The sequence below is a fragment of the Somniosus microcephalus genome, chromosome 11 (genome assembly GCF_052327205.1).
Source record: "Somniosus microcephalus isolate GS21.2 chromosome 11, FLI_Smic_1.0, whole genome shotgun sequence".
NCBI classification, from domain to species: domain Eukaryota; kingdom Metazoa; phylum Chordata; class Chondrichthyes; order Squaliformes; family Somniosidae; genus Somniosus; species Somniosus microcephalus.
This window is the reverse complement of record NC_140997.1, coordinates 22,408,830-22,433,193: the sequence shown is the minus strand read 5'-3', so window position 1 is coordinate 22,433,193 and position 24,364 is coordinate 22,408,830. Positions and strand designations below refer to the sequence as shown.

The 24,364-nt window shown below is 42.9% G+C and overlaps 1 protein-coding gene across 1 annotated transcript in view; it reads left to right on the top strand.

Annotated features, from left to right (window-relative positions):
• The window catches only part of LOC147110375 (importin subunit alpha-5-like), a 30,244-nt gene extending 8,949 nt beyond the window's left edge, over positions 1 to 21,295 (top strand). The window contains exons 8-12 of the mRNA XM_086000323.1: positions 418 to 681; positions 7,559 to 7,792; positions 9,076 to 9,258; positions 20,308 to 20,457; positions 21,113 to 21,295. Coding sequence (XP_085856449.1) covers positions 418 to 681; positions 7,559 to 7,792; positions 9,076 to 9,258; positions 20,308 to 20,457; positions 21,113 to 21,163 — 882 coding nt within the window. The 3' untranslated portion in view covers positions 21,164 to 21,295. The remainder of the gene's footprint in view (positions 1 to 417; positions 682 to 7,558; positions 7,793 to 9,075; positions 9,259 to 20,307; positions 20,458 to 21,112) is intronic.
• Positions 21,296 to 24,364: the final 3,069 nt, after the last annotated feature.

Sequence of the window (24,364 nt, the reverse complement as noted above, 5' to 3'; positions counted from 1 at the left end):
AACTGAGGCTGCCATGAGGTCGATTGAAAAGATCCCTTGGAACATTTGAAGAAGAGCAGGGAGTGTCCTGCTTGACGGTCATTGCTCAACTAGCACCACCAAAGCTGAGTAACTAGTCATTATTTCATTAGCAGTTGAGACTTGTGCAAATTGGCTGCCATATTTAACTACAAAGTGGGTGACTATATATATTTCAAAAGTAAGTAATTTGGTTATGAAGTGCTTTAGAATGGTTCTGATGCTCTCCTTGACAAAAGTTACTCCTGCTCTCCTTGCCAATAGTTACTCCAAGTGTAATTCTACTATTGACATCCAATCTTGTTGCTGGCTTTGTTAAACATTTTGATTGAAGCTTTCACTTATTACTACCCCACCCTGCCACCTCAGTACTGACAATTCATGCTACTTGTGTTCTAGGTTGGCTTCTTGCGCAATATCATGTGGACTTTGTCAAACTTGTGTCGCAACAAAAACCCACATCCGCCTCTCGCGACAGTTCAACAGATCCTCCCCACGCTTGTTCAACTGCTTCATCACCATGATGATGCCCTTCTCTCTGATGCTTGTTGGGCGACATCATACTTGACAGACGGCCCTAATGATCGGATTGAGGTGGTGGTTCGCACTGGTATTTTGCCACGGCTTGTGCAATTGCTGTCGTTGACTCAGCTGGCTGTGTTGGTGAGTAAGCTGATTGAAGTAGAACTCCATCACTGAAGTTTTGTAATAACTTTAAAGAAGTGTTTTTTTAACGTCTTGCCCTGCTGGTCACAAAATGGAGGGCTTGTGGGGAGGGGAGTTCAGTTGAAGCACTAATGGCTGTGAGGCCTAGAAGTGTGAATCTTTGTTTGACAAATGCCTACTAAAGATATTGCGCTGGTTTTTGAATCTGCAACAGCTGTTTGTTCAGGGGTCTCTTGGTGTGGGATATATTCAGGTTTTTTGTTATGGTCAATATTGCTGATGAGGCTAGACACTAGAGCAAAGAAATACTAAGTGCAATCAACTAAGATGTTGCAAAGGACTTTAAAAAAAATTGAGTACCCTTCAATGTGATTTGAAGAAATGTAAGTTAGATACTTGTATTGATTCTGCTGTATTCTATATACTTTTGAGTTTTAAATTTTGTGTAAGTAAATTCATTGATTTGGTTTTAGCCTTTGCCTTACTGATATGGTCTAGTAGCATTGTTTGTTACACTGTGTTGTGGGAGGTGGCAGTTATGTGGCGGAGTAATGCTAACCCTGTGGTGTGCTGCTTATTAATGGTATTTACAAAAGATGCAAGTTCCTGGGTGAAGATGTGGCTTGCTATGCAAGTTGCTTTTCTGTAATTTCTAGGAGTTGAAAAAGCGCACAACATTAATGGGTCCTCATACAGGAAACAGTTAGCATGCAGGTACAGCAAGCAATGAGGAAGGCAAATGGCATGTTGGCCTTTATTGCAAGGGGGTTGGAGTAAGGAAGTCTTACTGCAATTGTACAGGGCTCTGGTGAGCTCACACCTGGAGTACTGTGCAGAGTTTTGGTCTTATTTAAGGAAGGATATACTTGCCTTAGGCAGTGCAATGAAGGATCACTAGATTGATCCCTAGGATGAGAGCTGTCCTGTGATTTAGATTGTGTAGAATGGGCCTTGAGTTTAGAAGAATGAGGTGATCTCATTGAAACATACAAGATTCTGAAGAGGATTGACTGGGTAGATGCTGAGAGATTGTGTCCCCTGGCTGGAGAGTCTAGAACTAGGGGGCATAACCTAGGATAAGGGGTAGGCCATTTAAGACTGAGGAGGAATTTTTTCACTCAGAGGGTTGTGAATCTTTGGAATTCTCTACCCCAGAGTGCTGTGGCTGCTGAGTTGAGTATATTCATGGCTGAGAGATTTTTGGACTCTAGGGGATTGAGGTTTATGGGGATCGGGTGGGAAAGTAGTTGAGGTCTAAAATCAGCCATTATTTTGAATGGTGGAGCAGGCTTAAAGGGTTGTGTGGCCTACTCCCAATTCTCGGGTTAAGTTGATTCAGTCTAGCACCTCATTAGTGTATACTGTGCAGATTGTTTCCCCTCAAATGTTTAATGAAGTGAGTCTTGACACCACTGTCGCAGGGAGATGGAGCTGGACTTGTGGCAGGACCAAACAGTCTAGAGAGTCTATTTAAGAGTCTCTACATACTACAGCAAAGTTTCTTGATTTAAAAAAAAAAAAGTTATTTTTGCCAGCAAAATAGAGTGTGGGGGATAGTTGCATAATAGTCACTTTTAGCAGTATGGTTTCCAGGCATGATTGACGGGGAAATTACCCAATCATCTCCCTTCTGGCCAGTAATAGTGGGGTCATTGTATGCGGCCTTTATTTATTTAAGTTTGTTGAAATTGTGCTTGGCGATCAGTGGTGAAACACCCTGCATGATGTAGTACAAACCACAAGATCTCATTCAACTGCTGGGACCACTGCTGTGTTTGATGTGCAGTGGTGGCTTGGACTAGGGGGTGCAGTACACAAGTGGTGAACAGTGAGGAAGATGAGAGATTTCAAGCGGACATACAGGTCGATGGAATGGGCAGACACGTGGTAGATAAAAGTCCACGCAGAAAAGTGAGGTGATGCATTTTGGTAGGAAGAATGAGGTGTCCATATGCACTAAAAGGTACAATTTTAAAGTGGGTGCAAAAGAAACCTGGGGGTGTTTGTGCACAAATCTTTGAAGCTGGCAGGACAAGTTGGTTAACAAAGCATTTGGGACCCTGGGCTTTAGGTAGAGCCATAGAGTACAAAAGCCAGGAAGTTATGCTAAACCTGTAACACTAATTTGGCCCCAGTTGGAGTATTGTGCCCAAATCTGGGCACCACACTTTAGGAAGGATGAGCAGGCTTTGAAGAGGGTGCAGAAAAGATTTACAAGACTGGTTCCTGAGATGAGGGATTACAGTTGTGTGGATAGACTGGAGAAGCTGAGGCTGTTCTCCCTGGAGCAGGAAAGTCTAAGGAGACTTGATGTGTTACAAATCATGAAGGTTTTAGAGTAAATAAAATTTTCAATGGCTGAAGGATTGATAAGAGGGCACAGATTTTAAGGTGATTAGCAAGAGAACAAGATGATCTCACTCTTAACTCAACAAGTGGTTAGGATTTGAAATGCTCGACCTGATCGGATGGTGGAAACAGTTTCAATAGTAGCTTTCAAAAGGGAATTGGATAAATACTTGAAGGAGAAAGTATTGCAGGATTATGGAAAGAGCCAGGAAAACAAGGTTGTTCTGAAAGAGCCAGCATAGACTCAATGGGCCAAATGGCCTCCTTCTGTGCTGTACTATTCTATGACCCTATGCTGGTGAGGTTTTTACAATTGGCCTCAAAAGCACCTGGGGTCCAGAGGGAAAATTGCTGATCCAGATGGTTATACAGTGATTCTTGATGGCAAGTGTGCATGTGAAGACTGGATTAAACTCTATGCTGCTCCACTCTATCACCTCCCATGCCATGAATCTCTGCTTTGCTTTGGTGAGTCATTGGTTACAGTGAAACCATACCCCATCATGAGTCATTACCTTCAGGAGAAGCAGGACATTTAGGAAAGAAATTGCTGGTACAATAAAACCATTGAGATTTACAGCACTGTTATACAAACTAACAGATGGCATCCAAGCCCATGGAACTTGGTGCTGTATGCTGGAGATGTATCCATTATCCAAATCTGGCCCACAAGCTTACGTTACCCTATTGTATTTATGATGCCCATACTTATTAATCACATGATTTTGTAATTTGTTTAAAAATGGAGTGCACATGTTTAAATGCTGCTCCTACATGTTGATCATTAATTTTTTTTTAAATTACTGAATTGCAAGTGGTGGTTATGCAAGTCAAAGAATGTCATTCAGTGTGTGCTTCAATTGTTGCCTATTTATTAGTTGTTTGATTAACAGACAATATGGAGGAGATTTGGTAATCTAGATTACTAAAGCCACTGGATTTTTTTAGTTATCTTTTCTGCTGAGGTAAGGGCTCCCAAGAAAAAAAGGAACAGTTAGATAACCTCGTCCAGGCTGGTGGACAGATGGGCAGCTTTTTGGTGGAACAAGATCTCCTTACAAACTGATGCAAAATGTGACTGCATTACAAATCCAAAATGTTTGGCGTTAAGTGAATTTTGACCAGTGCGAAGGTCACTGATAAATGGAAGGAGTTTCCCCAAATACTACACGTCAATTCTTTAGTTTGTCTAGATAATAATAGGGAAAAAATGCTTCACACCTAATTCTGTTGGAAAGTTCTTCGATCCCTGTCTCTGAAGAAGAGGGTAGAGATAGCAATGTGGGTAAAAGGTTTCTTGGACTAGTAGGGTAATCAGGCTTTTTTTAAAAAAAAAACACCAAACTGCAAAAGCTTTGGCGATGCTCAGTCAGAAATGCTGAATAGCTGGAAGAGCTCTAAACAACCCACTGATCTAGGGGAAGCTTTTTATAGTGCATTGTTGTGTGAAGAGAAGTTGTACTGATTGAACTAAGTGAATCTGATCACAACTGTAGCTCTAGTTTCACTTGCTTTGCAATAAAGCAGCTTAACTATTTGTATTGAGTCTTGCTGTGTTTTTTCCCATCTTCAGAGATTGACTCGGTCACCCACATGAAAGATGCATACCCATTTGGGTGGTGAGGATACTATTATTACACCTCTGGGCCATTACACCTCTGGGCCATTACACCTCAGCAGTAGATCTAGGGTGGTATGTGGGAGCTTCTACAAATTGGATGCCCAGAATGCTTGGGGATTGACCTTGCTGAGCCTGAGAAGGTGTCTATGGCAGACCCAAATTTGTAAGCATCAGTTTCTCAAACTCTGTCCAGCCGAGGATGTTGCAACTACTGAGGTCTGGGCTTTTGTGTGGTACAACTTTGCTGAAGATAAAGTCTGTGGATACTACCTAGCTGCTTTGAGAGGACCTCTCTTTAATTAATTTAAAAATTAAAGTTCTGCTTCAGAGAGCAGCCAGAGTCTTGCAGACTTTTCATTTGGGGGGGGGGGGCAGGAAAAGCATCCATTGCATTTCTAGTAATGTGAATTGCTTGGCAACAGGATTTGACCTCCATGTATCTGGATGGGATGATCATGCGTTTGAAACTTCCTACTGTAGCATGGAGTTGATGCACTTGGCAAGAAGATGCTAAAGGTAAATGTGATCACTTGCTGTTTTCTATGCTACCTTCATCCACTGAAGTGGAGACAACATTTTATACATTGCCACTTGTTTTGCAGGTTTACTGACCAGCTTATTGACTATTGAAGCTCTGGACAGTGGCCATCTGCAGGCAGACATGGATCTGGTCATCAAGGCTGTTAACTTGACTCAAGCAAGAGGCCTCAAATGCCACCTGGTTCTAAGTCTGCTGGCAGAGTTGCATAAAAAGCAAGGATCTGTTTTATCACCATGTACACAGGCTCAGTTGAGACACCGAATTCAACTTTGTAATGTAAAACAAAGCATGGAGCAAAAGGGAAAAACCACCTAATACTCAGAAGCTCAATGGCCTGATACTTTAATTTTTTAATTGACTTTAGACTAGGCTGACCAGATATCTCTCTCTCTCTTTTCTGGGGACCATTTCTGAATTTGGGAATGTCCCCAGGCAAACCATGTCCCTGATACTGAGTCGTTGGGCTTTTTTTTTTTCAATGCTAATACACAGAAATCCATTTCTCAGATTCTCTGCCTGTTTTGAGTTCAGGAACAAATTCCTGGAGCAGGATGAATGGAGGCATAAATGGTGGCCCCACCTTCCCACAATGCAGTGCAGCTGAGAAACTACCCCATGTGTGTATCTCTAGCTGCAATGCACTGTAGGGGAACTGAGTCACCTGATCTGTTTCATCCAATGGTGTCAGGCCTTCAAATGTGCAGGAGAAGCTAAGGGAGTGGATTGGACTGACTTTACCAGTTTACCTGTGGTGCATTGTGGTTTTCAAATTCTCCTCCCAGGTTTGTGAATGTGGAACCTTCTGAGACGGGGGGTTTTCATGGAAAATCTGTCTGTTGGAACAGATTAAAAATTTGAGAAATTAAAAAAACTCAGCATATTCAGGGACAAGTAGATGGTACAGCACCATTGCCAGAACACACAAGATTTGTGTTTCAGTGCATCTAAGCTGGGCTGCTGTCTGATGGTCCTGTGAAACTTGGGCTGCGCACCCAAAAAACATTGCCTGTCCCCAGGTTTGGCTTTGAAAATATATTCACCCTACTTTAGACTATTTTTATATAAAAAATTGCTGCAAGTACCTGATGTGTTAAGTGTTCAGCTATGTGACCAACCAGGCTGACCAGACCTGACCACCTTCCCCCAGCATGTGTTTCCATTCGAAAGGAGCTGTAAAGCACAACTGTCTGGCTGTTGCAATCCAGTGGGAAGATGTGGCATGTAGATTTGCAAGATGCTTTAGACTGATGGTCATAGTTGCATTGAATGTTGTCTGGAAACCATCTTGCTGTGAGAGCCCCAGAGTTTCAACAGAAGCCAATCGGCTTGAGCAAATGTTGATGCTGTTGAGTGAAGGTATCCTAGAATTAGCTGCCAGAAGAGTTTTGTGTGAATTGCATACTGTCAGAGGTTGTACTTGTTGTTTGTAAACCATTTGAGCAGCCTGCAGAAGTCAAAGGCTCACTGAACATCTGCAGGATGCCCACCAGTTGTCCAGGGTGTAAGAAAAGCCCAGATCGTGTCTTAATAAACTGAATGTGTTGAGAAATGCTTCTCTACTAAATGCAGATGTTCTGTTGTAAATATTAAGTTTAGCCTTTGTGGTCTGAATTGTTGATTTGAGAATTTTTTACATGTATAACACTCTACTGGAAAAGTGATTGTGTTGGGCATGGTTCTGCCTGACCCCAAAGGTTTCACATATGGCCTGCTCACTAGTTGTGGTGCCAATATCTGACTTCATTCTCTCAAAGCCTGCCACATGCAAGGGCAGTGGACATTGGGGATCTGGAATCCACATAGATGGAAATTCTTTCTGCCTGACCACTTTAATGAAAGTACGAACTTAGTTGATTGCTCTGCACCAATACCCATAAATTGGTGACTGTGTACCAAATGGGGGTGGAGAAATGGATATTGTAGCCACACCATCCTACATTGTGTATTTTTGATGTCGTAGAAGGTTGGCCTCCACTCTTTTTTTCTCCCCCCCCCCCCCCCCCTCCCTAACTGCAGCAGTTAAGTCCATTGTAACAGTAAAATAGTGCAGATGCTGGAAATCTGGGAAAAAAACAGCAGAAAACACTGGAAAAACTCAGCAGGCCAGGCAGCATCCGTGGAGAGAAAGTTAATGTTTCAGGTCGAAGACCTTTCGTCAGAACACTTAGCCCAGCAATCAACCTTGGAACTTGTGGTACTGAGTCAGTCACAGAAAAGACATCAGGTGTATTTATTCCCTGGAGGCTCTGACTTTTTTTTGCTTTTATAGCTAATGATCTGACCAATTTTGCTGCATAGTCTTGCAACAAGTGAACAATTGCAATTTAATATGAACTTATTTTTGGGTATCCAATTTATTTTAGACCCCTGCCCTCCGTACTATTGGGAACATTGTGACTGGAACTGATGAGCAAACAGAGGCTGCCATTGAAGCTGGAGTTCTCTCTGTTCTACCAAGGCTGTTGAAACATTCCAAGACTTGTATACAGAAGGAGGCTGCTTGGGCCATTTCCAATATTGCTGCTGGACCTTCAATGCAGATTCAACAGTTGATTACTTGTGGTATTATATCTCCACTTATTGAACTTATGGAAAAAGTAAGTACTTAATCCCTTGAATAACTTGGGTTAAAGATTCAAGCTACTTTAAATAGTCTAGTCTGATTTCTGTAAATAATGCTGCCCTCTTGTAAAATTTAATGGATTTATACACAACAGGAAAATGTACATCTTCAGAGGGTGTAACTTTTTTTTGTGATCAGTCCAGGAACTGCAGTCTTGGGGTTTTTTGAACCACTCACTTGGTTAAAGTGGAACATCAGCAATATAATTAATTTAATTGTTCTCTGGATGTGGGCATTACTAGCAAGGCCAGCATTTATTGCCCATCCCTAATTGCCCTTGAGCTGTCACCTTGAACCGCTGCAGTCTGTGGTGACGGTGCTCCCAGTGCTATGTGGTAGGGAGTTCCAGGATGTTGACCCAGCAACTAGTGAAAGATATTGCTGTTACTTCATCGTCTGGCTCATGTGTGACCTTGGAGGAGGTGTTCCAATGTGCCTGCTGCCCATGTCCCTGTTAGATGGTAGAGGTCGCGGGTTTGGGAGGTGCTGTCGAAGAAGCCTTGGCGAGTTGCTGCAGTGCATCTTGTAGATGGTGCAGCCACAGTGCATCAGTGGTGGAGGGGGTGACTGTTTAAGATGGTGGATGGGGTGCCAAGTGGGCTGCTTTGTCCTGGATGGTGTCAAGCTTACGAGTGTTGGAGCTGCACTTATCCAGGCAAGTGGAGAGTATTCCATCACACTTACTTGTGCCTTTTGTAGTAGGTGGTGGAAAGGCTTTGGGGAGTTGGGTGAGCTTTTTGCCACTGAATACCCAGTCTCTGACTGCCTTATGTGGCTGGTTGTTTTTTTAGTCAATGGTGACACCACCCCCCCCCCCTACCCCAGGATGTTGATGGTGGGGGATTGGAAGGTGGTAATGCTATTGAATGTCATGGAGGTGATTAGACTCTAGGTTGCGATGATCATTGCCTGGCAGTTGCGTGGTGTCAATGTTACTTGCCACTATTGGTCCAAACTTGGATGTTGTCGATCGTGCTGCATGTGGGCATGGACTGCTTCAGTATCTGAGAAACTGAGTGGAATTAACCATCGCAAGTGACTGCTTTATTAATCAAAATAACCTCCCTTTTTTCCCCTAGTATACATTGTGCTTTTTTTAAAGCTATGAACATATTCATTGGAGACTGACCCAGTTGAACAGACAATAGGATCACACTTGATATTGGCATTTCATTAATGAAATGCCTCTGCAAGATCTACATGGGGTTCTATTAACTATCAGCATTTTGAGATTGGTACAATATTTTTGTCTTGCAGGGTGAATTTCAAGCCCAGAAAGAAGCTGTTTGGGCTGTGACTAATTACACTAATGGTGGTACAGTTGACCAGGTTCTTCACCTGGTGCAGTGTGGGGTGCTGGAACCTCTCCTCCATCTATTCAATATCCAAGATGCCAAAATTCTTCTTGTGATCCTGGATTCCCTGTCCAATATCTTCCTAGTAAGTTAAATGGCTTTTAAAAATCAAAGTTTCAGCTATCAATGAAAGGGTGGGGCTGATTAGGGACCAGAAAGGATATCTTGTGAAGGCAGAGGGTATGGCTGAGGTACTAAATGAATACTTTGGCAGAATCCTCCAACAACCGATGCAATGTCATAGTAAAGGAGGGGATATTTGATAGGATAAAAATAGATGAAGAGGCTGCATTTAATGTTGGCGGCACTCCAAGTGGATAAGTTGCCCAGGCTGGATGGGAAGCATCTTAGATTGCTGAAAGAAGCAAGGGTGGGAATTGCAGAGGTTCTGCCCACAACCTTCCAATCCACTTGGTTTTTGTAGCCTTGCTAGAGGATTGCAGATGTTAAACCCCTGTTCAAGAAAGGGGAAGAGGGATGAACCCAGCAACTGAAGGCCAGTCAGCCGAACATCAGTGGGTAAATGTGAGATTAGAAGCTGACCGAATTGGCACTTGGAATAATATGGGTTACTAACTGAAAGCTAGTACAGATTTGTTAAAGGCAAATTGTGTTTGACTAATGTGTTTGATTTCTTTGAAGTAGTAACACAGGATTGATGGTCGTGCAGTTGATGTGTATGTGAACTTTCAAAAGGCATTTAATAGAGTAGGCTTATTGGCAAAATTCAAGGTTTAAAGGAGCAGGGGCAGCATGGATATGGAATTGACTAAGGGACTGAAAGCAGAGTAGTAGTGAGTGGCTTTTTTCAGACTGTATATACAGAGCATATTTTCAAGGTTTGCAGATAAGAGCTCAAATGTAGTAACCCAGGACAATGATAGTAACAGACTTCAGAAGGATGTAGGCAGACTGGTGAAATGTGCAGCCATGTGGCAGATGATCATTAATGCAGAGACCTAATGAAGTGATGCATTTTGGTGGGAAAAATGAGGGCGAGGCAATATAAACCAAATGGTCCAATTTTAAAGGAGATGCAGGAACCGAGATCTAGGTGTACGCGCACTAATCTCTTGAAGGTGGCAGGACAAATCGAGTAGGCTGTTTAAAGCATACAGGATCCTTGGCTTTATGAAGAGGCATGAGTACAAAAACTGCTGAAGCTTTTATAAATCACTGGTCAGGCCCATCTGAAGTATGTGTCCAGTTCTGTGCACCTCTCTAGGAAGAATGTTATGGCCTTGGAGATGGTGCAGAGGAGATTTACTAGAAATGTACCAGGGATGTGAGACTAGAAAAGCTGGGGTTGCTCTCCTGAAAGCAGAGAAGGTTAAGGGGAGACTTCATCATAAAGCTGTGGTGTATGTGCCTTTAAGAGCCCCAGGTGTGCGTAATGCTGGTAATTGCCACTTGGGCTATATAAGCCTGTGTATTGTGTATATCCTTTAGAACCCCCCCCCCCCCCCCCCCCCCCCCCAAAGACTTGCTTAGTAAATACCTATGAACCAACTCCTGTCTTCAGTGTCTTTATCTACACGGACACTACAGTGGCGATGAAGTGGAAACTGACTTACCTGCAATTCGGCAGCACCTCAAGGACATCGATTCCTCCAGCGTCCAGAAGACTCAAGGAAGTAAGAGAAACTGTGGTTTCACCAGCTGGCCAAGCTGGTGACAGGTACTGCGCTAATCCTTCCTGGGCGTCAGGCTGGAGCTCCAGGGCTCTACAGCTGAGACAGGCAGCGAAATCGGAGGCACGCAATAACGGACTGGGAGGGTGCACTCGAGAGACGGCCGGCGCGGCAAGCAGGTCAGCGTTCAGACCTCCGTCTGGAACGAATCTCCAACAGTGAATAAACGGAAACCACAGTAAAACAGCGTTATCGGTAGCAGCGGTGGGAAAGCGCGGGAAGCGCCATATCGTTGCTACAGAGAGAAAAAAAAAGCGCGGGAAGCGCCATATCTTTTCTGAAATGCCTAAATCTGGTAATATTGAGGCTTTTGATGGCGAAATAGAAGATTGGACCACATACGTGGAAAGAGTAGAGGTTTATTGCACTGCAAATGGAATAACAGATGAAAAAAAAAGCTTCAGTACTTCTGAACTTAATGGGCGCGAAGACATACGGGCTGTTACGAAATTTAATCACTCCAGCCAAACCAAAGGACAAGACTTTTAAAGAAATTGTTGATACCCTGCAGGAGCATTTAAACCCAACACCGCTGCTGATAGCGGAACGATTCAAGCTCTTCAAGAGAAATCAACACAAGAATGAAAGTAACGCTGATTACCTAACCGAATTAAGAAAGCTATCGAAGTACTGCCAATTCGGAGCAGGACTATCGGATTATCTTCGAGACAAATTTGTTTGCGGTCTCTTAAGTGAAGGAACACAAAAAAGACTGCTTTCTGAAAAAGATTTAACATTGGACAAAGCTTTCAGTATGGCTATATCATACGAAGCAGCAGCAAAAGGAGCTGCAGAGATACAACAAGAGACACGAGTTCGGCAGATGTTATCGCTGCGGCAGATTCACCCATAACCAGAGGGACTGCTGGTTCAAGGGCAAAGCATGCAGGCAATGTGGTAAGATTGGACACATTGCACGGGTATGCCAATCTGGACAAAATAAATCCACTGACAGAAAACAAAAAATCAATAAGGAAAAGTACAGGAAGGTACAAATGATGACTGACAATAGCTCCGAAGACCAGAATAGCGATAGCGACTCCGGAAACAAGAGACTAAGCTGTCTCAAATTACATAATGTACTTGCCAAAGAGGATTACCAAACCATTTGGGTTACCCTCCCAATAGCAGGGTCCCCAGTTAAAATGGAGCTAGATACAGGATCAGCTCTAACCGTAATAAATCGACGAGATTACGAGAGGCTATTTTCGCATATACCTCTAAAAGACACATCCATTATCTTAAAAACATATACGGGGCAGAAAGTCTACCCCAAAGGAAAAATAAGGGTGCCTGTGGTATACAACGGCAAAGAAATACAAAAGTTGTATTTATACATTCTACAAGATGGTGGTCCACCGTTGTTGGGACGTGAATGGATAAGGAAGATACGTTTAGACTGGCACTCCATTCAGGCACTGACGGTGACCAGTAAGGAAAAAAACAATGATGACATCATAACTGAACGATTAAAAGACATCTTGGCCAACGCCAAAGAAGTGTTTCAAGAGAAACTAGGAACCTTGAAAGGCATCACCGCCTCAATAAAAGTGGAAGATACAGCAATTCCAAAATTTTAAGGAAAGACCGGTGCAATACGTCCGGCAGTCAAGGCAGAGCTGAAGAATTTGGAAAAGGCAGGTATTATCCAAAATAGATTGGAGCGAATGTGCAACACCCATCGTCCCAGTCATGAAAAAAAAATTGAAAAATAACTGAGGAACAGAAAAAAATTCGCATCTGTGGAGACTTTAAGGTGACTGTAAACCCAGTCCTTCACACGGTACAGTATCCTCTTCCGAGGATAGATATTTTTGCCTCACTATCCAGAGGGAAACGTTTCACAAAAATTGACTTGGCACAGGCATATCTACAGATGGAGGTTGAGGAGACCTCTAAAAAGTATCTCACAATAAACACACACAAAGGCCTGTACCAGTACAATCGACTGGTTTTTGGAATAGCATCAGCTCCAGCTATCTGGCAAAGAGCTATGGAGCAAGTCCTGCAAGGGATTCCGGGGACTCAATGCTACCTAGACGACATCCTTATAACAGGAGAAAACGACAACGAGCACCTTGCCAATTTGGAGCAGGTGCTCACTAGGCTGAAAGAACGGGGCCTACGAGCAAATCGCCCCAAGTGCGAATTTTTCCAAAATCAGATATCCTATTGTGGCCACGTAATTAATAAGGAAGGGTTGCATAAGTCACCTGAGAAAATTGAAGCAGTTATAAAAGCCCCAGCACCTGTGTTTCACAATTAAGGTCATTCCTGGGATTAATAAATTACTATCATAAATTTTTACCGAACTTATCAACTATTCTACACCCTCTTAATCTTCTACAGACAGGAGTGATTTGGAAATGGAACGAAGACTGTAAACGTGCCTTCCATAAATGTAAAGACTTAATCACATCCGAGAAAATTTTGGCTCATTACAACCCATCACTACCAATCAGACTGGCGTGCGATGCGTCCCCTTACGGCATAGGAGCGGTATTGTCCCATAGATTCCCTGATGGCTCGGAACGGCCGATAGCTTTTGCGTCACGCTCATTGAACTCAGCTGAGCGTAACTATGCCCAGATAGACAGGGAAGCACTCAGCCTGGTATGGGGAGTGAAGAAATTCAACCATTACCTACACGGACAAAAATTTACCTTGCTGACTGACCATCAACCCCTCATCTCCATATTCAACCCTAAAAAAGGTGTCCCCATTATGACGGCACAAAGACTACAGAGGTGGTCCCTTTTTCTAGGGGCACACCAATACAACATTGAATACAAAGGGTCAAAACAGCATGGGAATGCTGACGGTTTATCACGCCTACCGTTGCCAACGATAGAAGAGGCACCTACAGTAGACCCAGTAGAGATATTCCACTCTACCATAGTGGAATGTCTACCGGTGACAAATTCTGCCATTGAAAGGGAGACAAGAAATGACCCTACTCTCTCACGGGTCTACGATTTAACAGTGAAGGGATGGCCAGCACATGGCGAACCACTGTTGCCAGCATTCTCGCAAAGAAGAGAACCGCTGTCAGTGTGCCGAGGAACCTTGATGTGTGGATCCAGAGTGGTGATTCCACCCAAACGCCAGGATAAAGTGCTAAAGGAGCTTCACGAGGGGCATCTGGGTGGAGTGAAAATGAAGAACCTAGCTAGGGCGTTTGTATGGTGGCCAGGTATCGATGGAGACATCGAAGACATGACCAAGAGCTGCCTAGGATGCCAGAAGGTCCAAAATGCTCCGCCACAGGCCCCTCTACATCCATGGGAGTGGCCCTCATCTCCCTGGCAAAGGGTGCACATCGACTTTGCTGGTCCATTTATGGACTCCATGTTCTTAATCGCAGTTGATGCACACTCCAAGTGGCCGGAGGTAATAAAGATGTCCTCCACCACCACGGAAAAAACCATTACAGTATTAAGGACCATATTTGCTAGGAATGGGCTGCCGGAACAGATATGTTCTGATAATGGACCGCAATTTGTGTCCGAAGAATTCAGAAAGTTCTTAAAGAACAATGGGGTAAAGCACTACACGTCCGCCCCATACCATCCCGCCACCAATGGATTGGCTGAAAGGTTTGTCCAGACCTTCAAGAAGGCCATCAAGGCCATGGGTAATGAAGACATAAAACTTCAGCACAAGGTGGATAACTTCTTATTTGCATATAGGAATGCAACGCATATGGTTACTAACCAAACTCCCGCCATGATGTTCTACAATAGAAACCTAAGATGCCGGCTGGATTTGGTCAAGCCCAACATCCGAAGGGACGTGGAGAACCGGCAGTTTCAGGGCATGAATGAAAGGCCAACCGGTTTTGGCCCAGGACTACTACCGAGAAATGGCAGCCTGGAACTATCTGCACACGATTAGGACCACTGATATATACCGTGGACATCGGAGACAGCATAATAAGGCGCCATGCTGACCAAATCATCAAGTCATCCGAAAAGGGACAACCTACACCACCACTCTATACATCTAACGATGAAGTAGAGATACCCATATCTACCTCCGATCCGGTGATACTGGAGCCCGATGAACCCGACACTGGCCTTCATGCCGAATCAGCCTTGCCAGAAGAACCTACTACACCACCAGAAACTACTACACCCCCGAGGCGTTATCCGGACCGAGTCAGGAAGCCTCCTGAGACTAACTTATAATTAATTAATACAGCAATGCATATTATTTTGCATAACATGTAATTAATAATTACTTAAAATATGATGTACTAGTTAGCTAGAAGGGGAGGAATTGTGGTGTATGTGCCTTTAGGAGCCCCAGGTGTGCGTAATGCCGGTAATTGCCACTTGGGCTATATAAGCCTGTGTATTGTGTATATCCTTTAGAAACCCCCCCCCCCCCCACAAAGACTTGCTTATTAAATACCTATGAACCAACTCCTGTCTTCAGTGTCTTTATCTACACACGGACACTACAGAAGCTGTTCAAAATTATGAATGTATTTACTCTATCAAAACCAGAGAAAGTGTTTGCAGTGGCAGGAGGATACAGATTTAAGATTAGTTGCAAAAGAACCAGAGGTGAAATGAGAATTTTTACAGAGCGTGTTCTGATCTGCAATGCACTCTGAGGGTAGTGGAAGCAGATTCAAGCGTCCCTTTCAAAAGGGAATTGGATAAATATTTCTAGTATTTTATATAGCACCTTTTTAACATCGTAAAACTTCCCAAGCTGCTTCACAGGAGTATTGGACACATTTGACAACAAGCCACATGGAGAAATTGGGGCAGGTGAGCAAAAGCTTAGCCAGAGGTGGGTTTTAAGGAGTGTCTTAAAGGAAGATAGAATTGTAGAGGTTTAGGGAGGAAGTCCAGAGCTTGGGGCCTAGGCAACAGCACAGGGGGGAACATCATGGAGGGATTTGAAAACAAGGATGTGAACTTTGAAATTGTGGCGTTGCTTAACTGAGAGCCAGTGTAGGTCAGCAAGCATGGGGGGGTGTAATGGGTGAACGTGAGTTGGGATGTGGGCAACTGAGTTTTTGGATGACCAAGTTTATGTAGGGTGGAATGTGGGAGGCCAGCCAAGAGTGCAGTGGAATAGTCAAGTCGAGATAACAAAGGCATGGATGTGGGTTTCAACAGCAGATGAGCTGAAGCGAGGGTGGAGACTACTGATGTTATGGAGGTGGAAATAGGTGGTCTTGGTTATGCTGCAGTTGTGGTCAAAAGCTCATTTCAGGGTCAAATGACACCAAGGTTGTACAGTGTGGTCAAGCCTCAGACAGATGTTTGGGAAAGGGATGGAGTTTGTGGCAGGGACAAAATAATGGCTTCAGTCTTCCCAATATTTTAATTGGGGAAAATTTCTGATCCTTCAGAACTGGATGTTGGCCAAGCAGTGTCTCAATTTAGAGAGCGTGGAGGGGTCAGAAGTGGTGGTGACTTAGAGCTGAGTCATCAGTGTACATGTGGAAACTGTCGCTGTGTTTTTGGATGCAGGGGGGTGGGGGAAGTTGCAGAGCTATGGGGAAAGAGGAGGGCAGTAGGACTAGAACGTAAGAAGCAGAAGGCCATACAGCCCCTTGAGCCTGCTCTGCCATTCAATAAGATCATGGCTGATCTAACTCCACTCCTGCACTATCCCCCATATCCCTTGATTCCCTTAGTATCCAAAAATCTTTTGAGCTCTGTCTTGAATATACTCAATGACTGACTGACTGAGCCTCCACAGCCCTCTGGGGCAGAGAATTCCAAAGATTCACCACCCTCGGTGACAAAATATTTCCATTTCAGTCCTAAATGGCCGACCCCTTATTCTGAGTTTATGCCTCCAGGTTCTAGACTCCAACCAGGGGAAATGTGCTCCCTGCATCTACCCTGTCAAGTCCTGTAAGAATTGTGTATGTTTCAGTGAGGTCACTTCTCATTCTTCTAAACTCCAGAGAATGTAGGCTTTTCTTTCTCTCTCTCTCTCTCTCTCTCAAGTATATCCTTCCTTGGGTAAGGAGACCAAAACTGTACACAATACTCCAGGTGTGGTCTCACCAGGGCCCTATATAATTGCAGTAAGATGTCTTTACTCTTATACTCAAATCCTCTTGTAATAAAGGCCAACATACCATTTGCTTTCCTAATTACTTGCTGTACCTGTATGTTAACTCTGATTTGTGTACAAGGGCAGCCAAGTCCCTCTGAACACCAACATTTCCCAATCTCTTGCCATTTAAAAAATACTCTGCTTTTCTATTTTTCCTACCAAAGTGGATAACTTCACATTTCTCCACATTCCATTTGCCATTTTCTTGGCCTGCCTATATCCCCGTGAAGCCTCTTTGCATCCTCCTCATTACTTAAATTCCCACCCAGCTTTGTATCATCAGCAAACTTGAATATTACATTTGGTCCCCTCATCCAAATCATTGATAGATTGTGACTAGCTGAGGCCCAAGCACTGATCCTTGCGGTACTCTACTAGTTGCAGCCTACCATGACTCGTTTATTCCTACTGTTTTTTGTCAGTTAACCAATCCTCAATCTATGCTAGTATATTACCTCTGTCCCATGAGCCCTCATTTTGTTTAATAACCTCTTGTGTTGCACCTCATCAAATGCCTTCTGAAAATCTAAATAGACCACATCCACTGGTTTCCCTTGTCTATTCTGCTAGTTACAACCTCAACACTTAACTGATTCATCTAACATGATTTCCCTTTCATAAATCTGTTGACTCTGCCTAATCCTATTATTTTTCCAAGTGCCCTGTTACACCCTTAATAGATTCTAGCATTTTCCCAACTACTGATGTCTGGCTAACTGGTCTATTGTTCCCTATTTTCTCTCTCCCTCCTTTCTCAAATAAGAACATAAGAAGCAGGAGTAGGCCATAAGGCCCCTTGGGCCTGCTCCGCCATTCAATAGGATCATGGCTGATCCGAATCTAGACTCATGTCCACTTCCCGGCCTTCTCCCCGTAACCCCTAATTCCCTTATCTGCTAGGAAACTGTCTATCTGTTTTAAATCTAGTTAATGTTGCAGCTTCCACAGCTCTCTGGAGTAGCAAATTCCATAGATTTACTACCCTCTGAGTGAAGAAGTTTCTCCTCATCTCAGTTTTGAAAGGGCAGCCCCTTATTCTAAGATTATGCCCCCTAGTTCTAGTCTCACCCATCAGTGGAAACATCCTCACCGCATCCACCCGATCAAGCCCCCTCACAATCTTATATGTTTCAATAAGATCGCCTCTCATTCTTCTGAACTCCAATGAGTAGAGGCCCAACCTACTCAACCTTTCCTCATACGTCAACCCCCTCATCTCTGGAATCAACCGAGTGAACCTTCTCTGAACCGCCTTGAGAGCAAGTATATCTTAAATATGGAAACCAAAACTGCATGCAGTATTCCAGGTGTGGCCTCACCAATACCCTGTATAACTGAAGCAAGACTTCCCTGTTTTTAGACTCCATCCCCCTTGCAATAAAAGCCAAGATTCCATTGGCCTTCCTGATCACCTGCATACTAACTTTTTGTGTTTCATGCACCAGGACCCCCAGATCCCTTTGTACTGTAACACTTTGCAGTTTCTCTCCATTTAGATAATAACTTGCTCTTTGATTTTTTTCTGCCAAAGTGCATAACCTCACACTTTCCAACATTATATTGCATCTGCCAAATCTCTGCCCACTCACTTAGCCTGTATGTCCTTTTGCAGGTTTATGTCCTCCTCACTCACTGCTTTCCCTCCCATCTTTGTATCGTCAGCAAACTTGGATACATTGCACTCGGTCCCTTCCTCCAAATCGTTAATATAGATTGTAAAGAGTTGGGGTCCCAGCACTGACTGGTTAAATTTGCTACCTTCCAATCTGTGGGAACTGTTGTAGAATCTAAGGAGTTTTGGAAAATGACAACCAATGCATCCACTATCTCTAGCCACCTCCTTTTAAAACCCTAGGATGTAGGCAATCGGGTCCAAGGGATTTATTGGCTTTCACTCCCATTACTTTCTGCAGAACTTTTTTTTTTTAAACTAATCTTTCAGTTACTCATTCTCACTAGACCCTTGGTTCTCCACTATTTCTGAAGTTTTTTTGCGTTCTCTTCCGTGAAAACATAGTATTTGTGTAATTTCTCTGCAATTTCCTTTTCCCCTCAATTTCTCATGTCTCGGTCTGTAAGGGACCCACACTTTTGCTAATTTTTTTACATACCTATAGAAGCTTTTCAGTCTGTTTTTGTCTCTTGCTAGTTTATGCTCCTATTCTATTTTCCCTTTCTTTATCAATTTCTTGCTCTGCCTTTGCTGAATTCTAAAATCTTCCCAGTCCTTGAGCTTTACTATCTTTGGTAACATAAAAAGCCTCTTGCTTTGATCTATTACTATCTAACTTTTCTTAGCCACAGTTGGACCACTTTTCCTGTGGGGTTTTTGTGCCTTAAAGGAATGGATGTTTGTTGTAAATTATGTATTAATTCTTTAAATGCTAGCATTGCTTCTCTACTGTCATACATCTTAATGTAGTTTCCCAATCTACTTTGGCCAACTCGCCCCTCATACTATGTAGTTTGCTTTTAGATTTATGACCCTAGTTTTGGATTTGACTAAATCACTTTCAAACTACAGAAAATTCTATCACATGGTCACTCTTTCCTAAAGGCCCCTTCACTGCAAGGTTATTAATTAACCCTTTCTCATTGCACAGTACTAGATCTAAAATAGCCTGTTCCCTAGTTGATTCTTCAACATACTGATCTAGAAAACTATCTTGCATGAATTTGTCCTCCACACTATTACTGCAAATGTGGTTTGTCAAGTCCCTGTAAAGAGCAACCACTCCTTCCCCCCCCCCCCTCTTCAAATTCCCAGATGAAACACTAAGTTCACTAAATTGGCTAGCTCGACGAAAGAGCAGGCACAATGGGCCAAATGGCCACCATGAGTTAGGGATTGCTCTTTTTATAGAAACAACACTACAAATGTGCTAATGTAGGGCTTGCATCTTAACACTTCTAATCTGTGTCCTCTGTTTGGCAGACAGCAATTTGCCTACCAACTTTGTCAACAAAGTATTGTTTCAGCAGGGACAAGAACTGTGAAACCATGCACTGTTGCATGCTTTTGAAACCAACTTCTAATTACTTAATATTCTTCCATTATTGGATCAAGTACCCCCAATACAAACCAACATGCATATTTCATATATTTAGTAAAGGATTCACTGAGCAACTTGGTCATGAACACTGCATACCAAGTATTCTGCAAATTACCTACTTTTTGTTGGTGTAAATGTCACAGTAGGTTTGAATTCTGGCCTTCCTTCAGAAGTTAGTTGTGATATCAGTCCAAACAAGGGGTCCTATGATTCAAACACATGCTTTTCATTGCTCGCAGCAACTTTCTGCTTGACTTGACAAACCATTAACTAATTGCATATCAATTTTTTTGTGTATAAAAGGCTGCAGAACAGTTGGGTGAGACGGATAAACTATGTCTAATAATAGAGGAATTCAATGGCTTGGAGAAAATTGAGGCTCTTCAATTCCATTCAAACAACATGGTGTACAGAGCAGCATTAAAGCTAATTGAGAAGTACTTCCTTGATAAGGTACGCACAGATAATAAGGTAACTGGACTGAATATTCTAGCAGTAAGCTGTGTTGCTACCAAATTCTTACTGTTTTGCTTTTTTATTTTCCAACTTGCACTGGTTTCTGTGTTTGCCTGTTAACCATGAATGCTCTGAGGAATAATGACACTTGTATCTATGACCATCCTTTTACACTTCCACTGGAAGTGGGATGGGACTGCTGTCTGTTTCACTCTTACTCAAAGACCAAAATATACTTTTGTGATGGTAGTTTGACAAATTGAGGTCCTGTGGTCCAGTGTGAGATTCCTGCTAAAGCTGCTGGTAAAGGAAGACCAGTACTTTAAATTAAGGTCTTTTCTGTAAATTAAGGTCTTCTTTATCCTCAATACTTTCAACTGCTGTTGCTTGTGCAGCTCATTGGGGATCGATTTGTTTTTTTTTTGGTGTAAATGGGAGAAAAATGGTTGTTACCAGCATTTTTGTAAATAAACTTCACTACTTTGTTTGAACAAAATTTGAGGTGAGTGGTCCACTCTATCTTGAGGCTGGTCTGCTTTTCTGCTCATTTTGATTAGGGTTTGCGGGGGGGGGGGGGGGGGGGGCGCAGTGGGTGGTGAAAGGGAGATGTACCAAGCCATTAACATCTGAAGCATGTTCTTCTCATTTCCAGGAGGAAGTTCCAAGCATGCTCCGAGGCAGCAAATGGAGACCTTGTATTTAAAGTCCATTCTACTGAGAGAAATTTAGCTTTTGAACAAATGTGCAGAAAAATTGTTAAATGTCTCCTTGTCTGTGCAATAATTTATAGTCAACACTTAATTGATCTATCAGAAATAAACACTTTTTTGCAGAACTTCCTTTTTGTTTACTGGCCTGTTATTTGTACTACCTGGGGGGGGGGAAAGCTATCAATAAATCTGATGTCACAACTGGCTACAGCTGAACTGATCTATCCACCATTATACCTGAGTTTAATTATGTGCAAGACTAGTTTCAATAGTTCTTGTGATATTTAAAAGGTCAAACCTCATTACTGCAACTAAAATCTATTGATTTTAAAATGGCTCCATGGATGCAGGCACTTTATTTTCCTTGGCTACCTGTAAGCCAGTGAACAGAACTGACTGGCATTGCTGGGAGTAAAGCTTGATGCAAGAGTCTGAAGCACAAGATACTCTTTTTAGTCAGTGATGGAGAAGGTGCTTTACTTTACAATTTTTACCCCATTTAGTCCAACCATGTACTCCCAACAGCTCTTGGCATGCTGTTTTAATTTGCTTCTGGCTTCTGACCATGTGTAATCTTTCCATTTCTCGCCTTTTCCTTCAAGCTGCTGACCATGCTGGGCTCAGTTCTAAGGGGTGTTGGTCACAGTTGAAAAAAGCATGAGCATAAATTTATGAAGGTGGGAGAGCATTGACATTGTAGCCAAATCAGACAATTCTGCCCCCCACCTCCTCCTTCCTGTGTAATACCTCATTCCAGCAATTTAAAGTGGAAAAAATAAACATTCAATTCTATGGTGTCTTTCACAACCTCAGGACATCCCATAGCCTTTTACAGCCAATTAAGTACTTTTGAAAAGTTGTCCCTGTTGTAACCTAGGAAACGCTGCAGCCAATTTTTGCACAGCAAGCTCTCGGATCAGGCCATTATTTTGTTTGTGATGTTGGTTGAGATAAATATTGGCCTGGACACTGGGGAGAACTCCCCTGCTCTTTCAGATAGTGGTATGGGGTCTTTTACGTCCACCTGATGGGGCTTGGTTTAATGTCGCTCTGTCTTAAATCTCTTGTATCTATTTCCCATCATTGTTTCTATTTGGATTTATTTTATATTCTACACCTTTTGCCATAAAACTTTTTTTAAAGCCTTATCCATTTGATGTCTTGTGAACTTGACCTCTCAAATCCCTTCTGCTCCACCACCTCACTTGGCTGTCTCCCTCCTCCCCCACCGTATAATTTATTCTTTATATAAAAAAAATGAACCTTTTTGTGCCCATTCCACTATCCTCCATCTCATTCCAGCTTCCTTTTGGTCCTCTGTATTCATTGCCTCTTAGTTCAGTATTGTCTGCAAATTTGGACACTGCTGTATTCTAACCCTGCATTCTAAATCATTGAGAACAGAAGCAGTCCCGCAACAGAACACGAATACTGCTAGCCACGGAGAAACTGTCCTTCGCTCCTACTGTCTTTCCTCTGCTCCTAACTTGTTTTGAATCCAACTGGTTACCCTCTCTACCTAATTCCATACCCCTTAATCTTCTCCAATAGTTTCCTGTGTGGTACCTTGTCAAAGGTTTTTTTTTTTAAGAAGGTCCATGTTCACTACATTCTTCCCATCTGTCAGCTGCTTCAAGAATTCTTATCCAGTTTGTCAAGCACCATCATCCTTTCTCATGTCTGTATTGGCTGCTTCTAATTTTTTTTTCTACATTTAAATGTTTAGCAATTTAATCTTTCAATTCCAATTTTCCCCACCAGATATTTAACAAAGTGGACTTTAATTACCCAGGGTAGCTCCATTTCCCTTTGAAAATGGGTATTGGTGGCCATTCTTGTTCTGACACACGTCTGTTCAATAGAATCCTGAAATTAGTTTTTTTAACTCTGGATCCATCGGTGTATCCAACAAGGTTCTGGCATTTTTCCTTTTAGCTTAATTAACTTCTCTGTCTTAATTTGAACCAATTCAGATTTACCTCCTTCCCAATATCATTCTCTAACTCACTATCCTCTCCTCCAAGGGATTCCACCTCTTGAATTTTCTTTTTAGTATTCAATTTGTGAAATACTTTAGTTTTTAATGTTTGAGATTCTCTTCATAGCTCTTCCTTGCTTTCCTTATCCTTTCAATGCTTGCTTTCCTGTATTTTTCATTGCTGCAGGTGCAGTATAATCTCTTTAATTTCAGTTTGTTTTTGATCTTTGTCTGCAATGTTCTGAAACGTGAGCCTCCTTTTGTCGCTAGCGAGGAGACTGCTTGTCCGACATCCAGTACTGAATGAGCAGAAATGTAATATTGGCAAGGCTAAAGCCAGTGTCTTCATTCCCCACCACAAACTCCATCCCTCGCCTAGGCAACCATCTGAGGCTGAATCAGAATGTTTGCTTGGTGTCATAGTTGACTCCAAGGTGAGCTTCTGACCACATCCACACCTCCACAAAGACCACCTACTTGCCCAACTCCACCCCTTCCTCAGCTCATCTGCTGCTGAAACACTCATCCATGCCTTTGTTGCCTCGAGACTTGACTATTCCAACACACTCCTGGCCGGCCTCCCATCGTCCACCCTTCATAAACTTGAGTTGATCCAAAACCCTGCTGCCCGTATCCTAACTCACACCATGTCCTCTTCACCATCACCCCTGTGCTCGCTGACTTATATTAGCTCCCGGTTGAGCAACGCCTTGATTTTAAAATTCTCATCTTTGCTTTCTAATACCTCCATGTTCTCCTCTCCACCCCCCCCCCCCCCCTCCCCATCTCTGTAACCTGCTACCAGCCTCTGATATCTGTGCTCCTCCAATTCTGGCCTCTTGCGCATCCCCCATTTTAATCACTCCACCATTGGCAGGCATGCCTTCAGCTGCCAGGGACTTAAGAACATAAACAGGAGTAGCCATTTGGCCCTTTGAGCATGCTCTGCCACTCACAGATTATGGCTGATCTTTTACCTCGACTCTAACTTTCCTGCACTATCCCCATATCCCTTGATCCCCTTAATATTCAAAAATCTACCTGAGCTCAAATTCCCTCTCCTTTTAATGTGCTCCTTAAAACCTACTTCTCTGCCCTAATATTTCCTTATGTGGCTGTCAAATTTTGTTTTAAAACACTGCTGTGGAGCACCTTGATGTTTTATTACATTTAAAGGCGCTATATCAATGTGAGTTGTGGCAGTGCAGCACTCCCT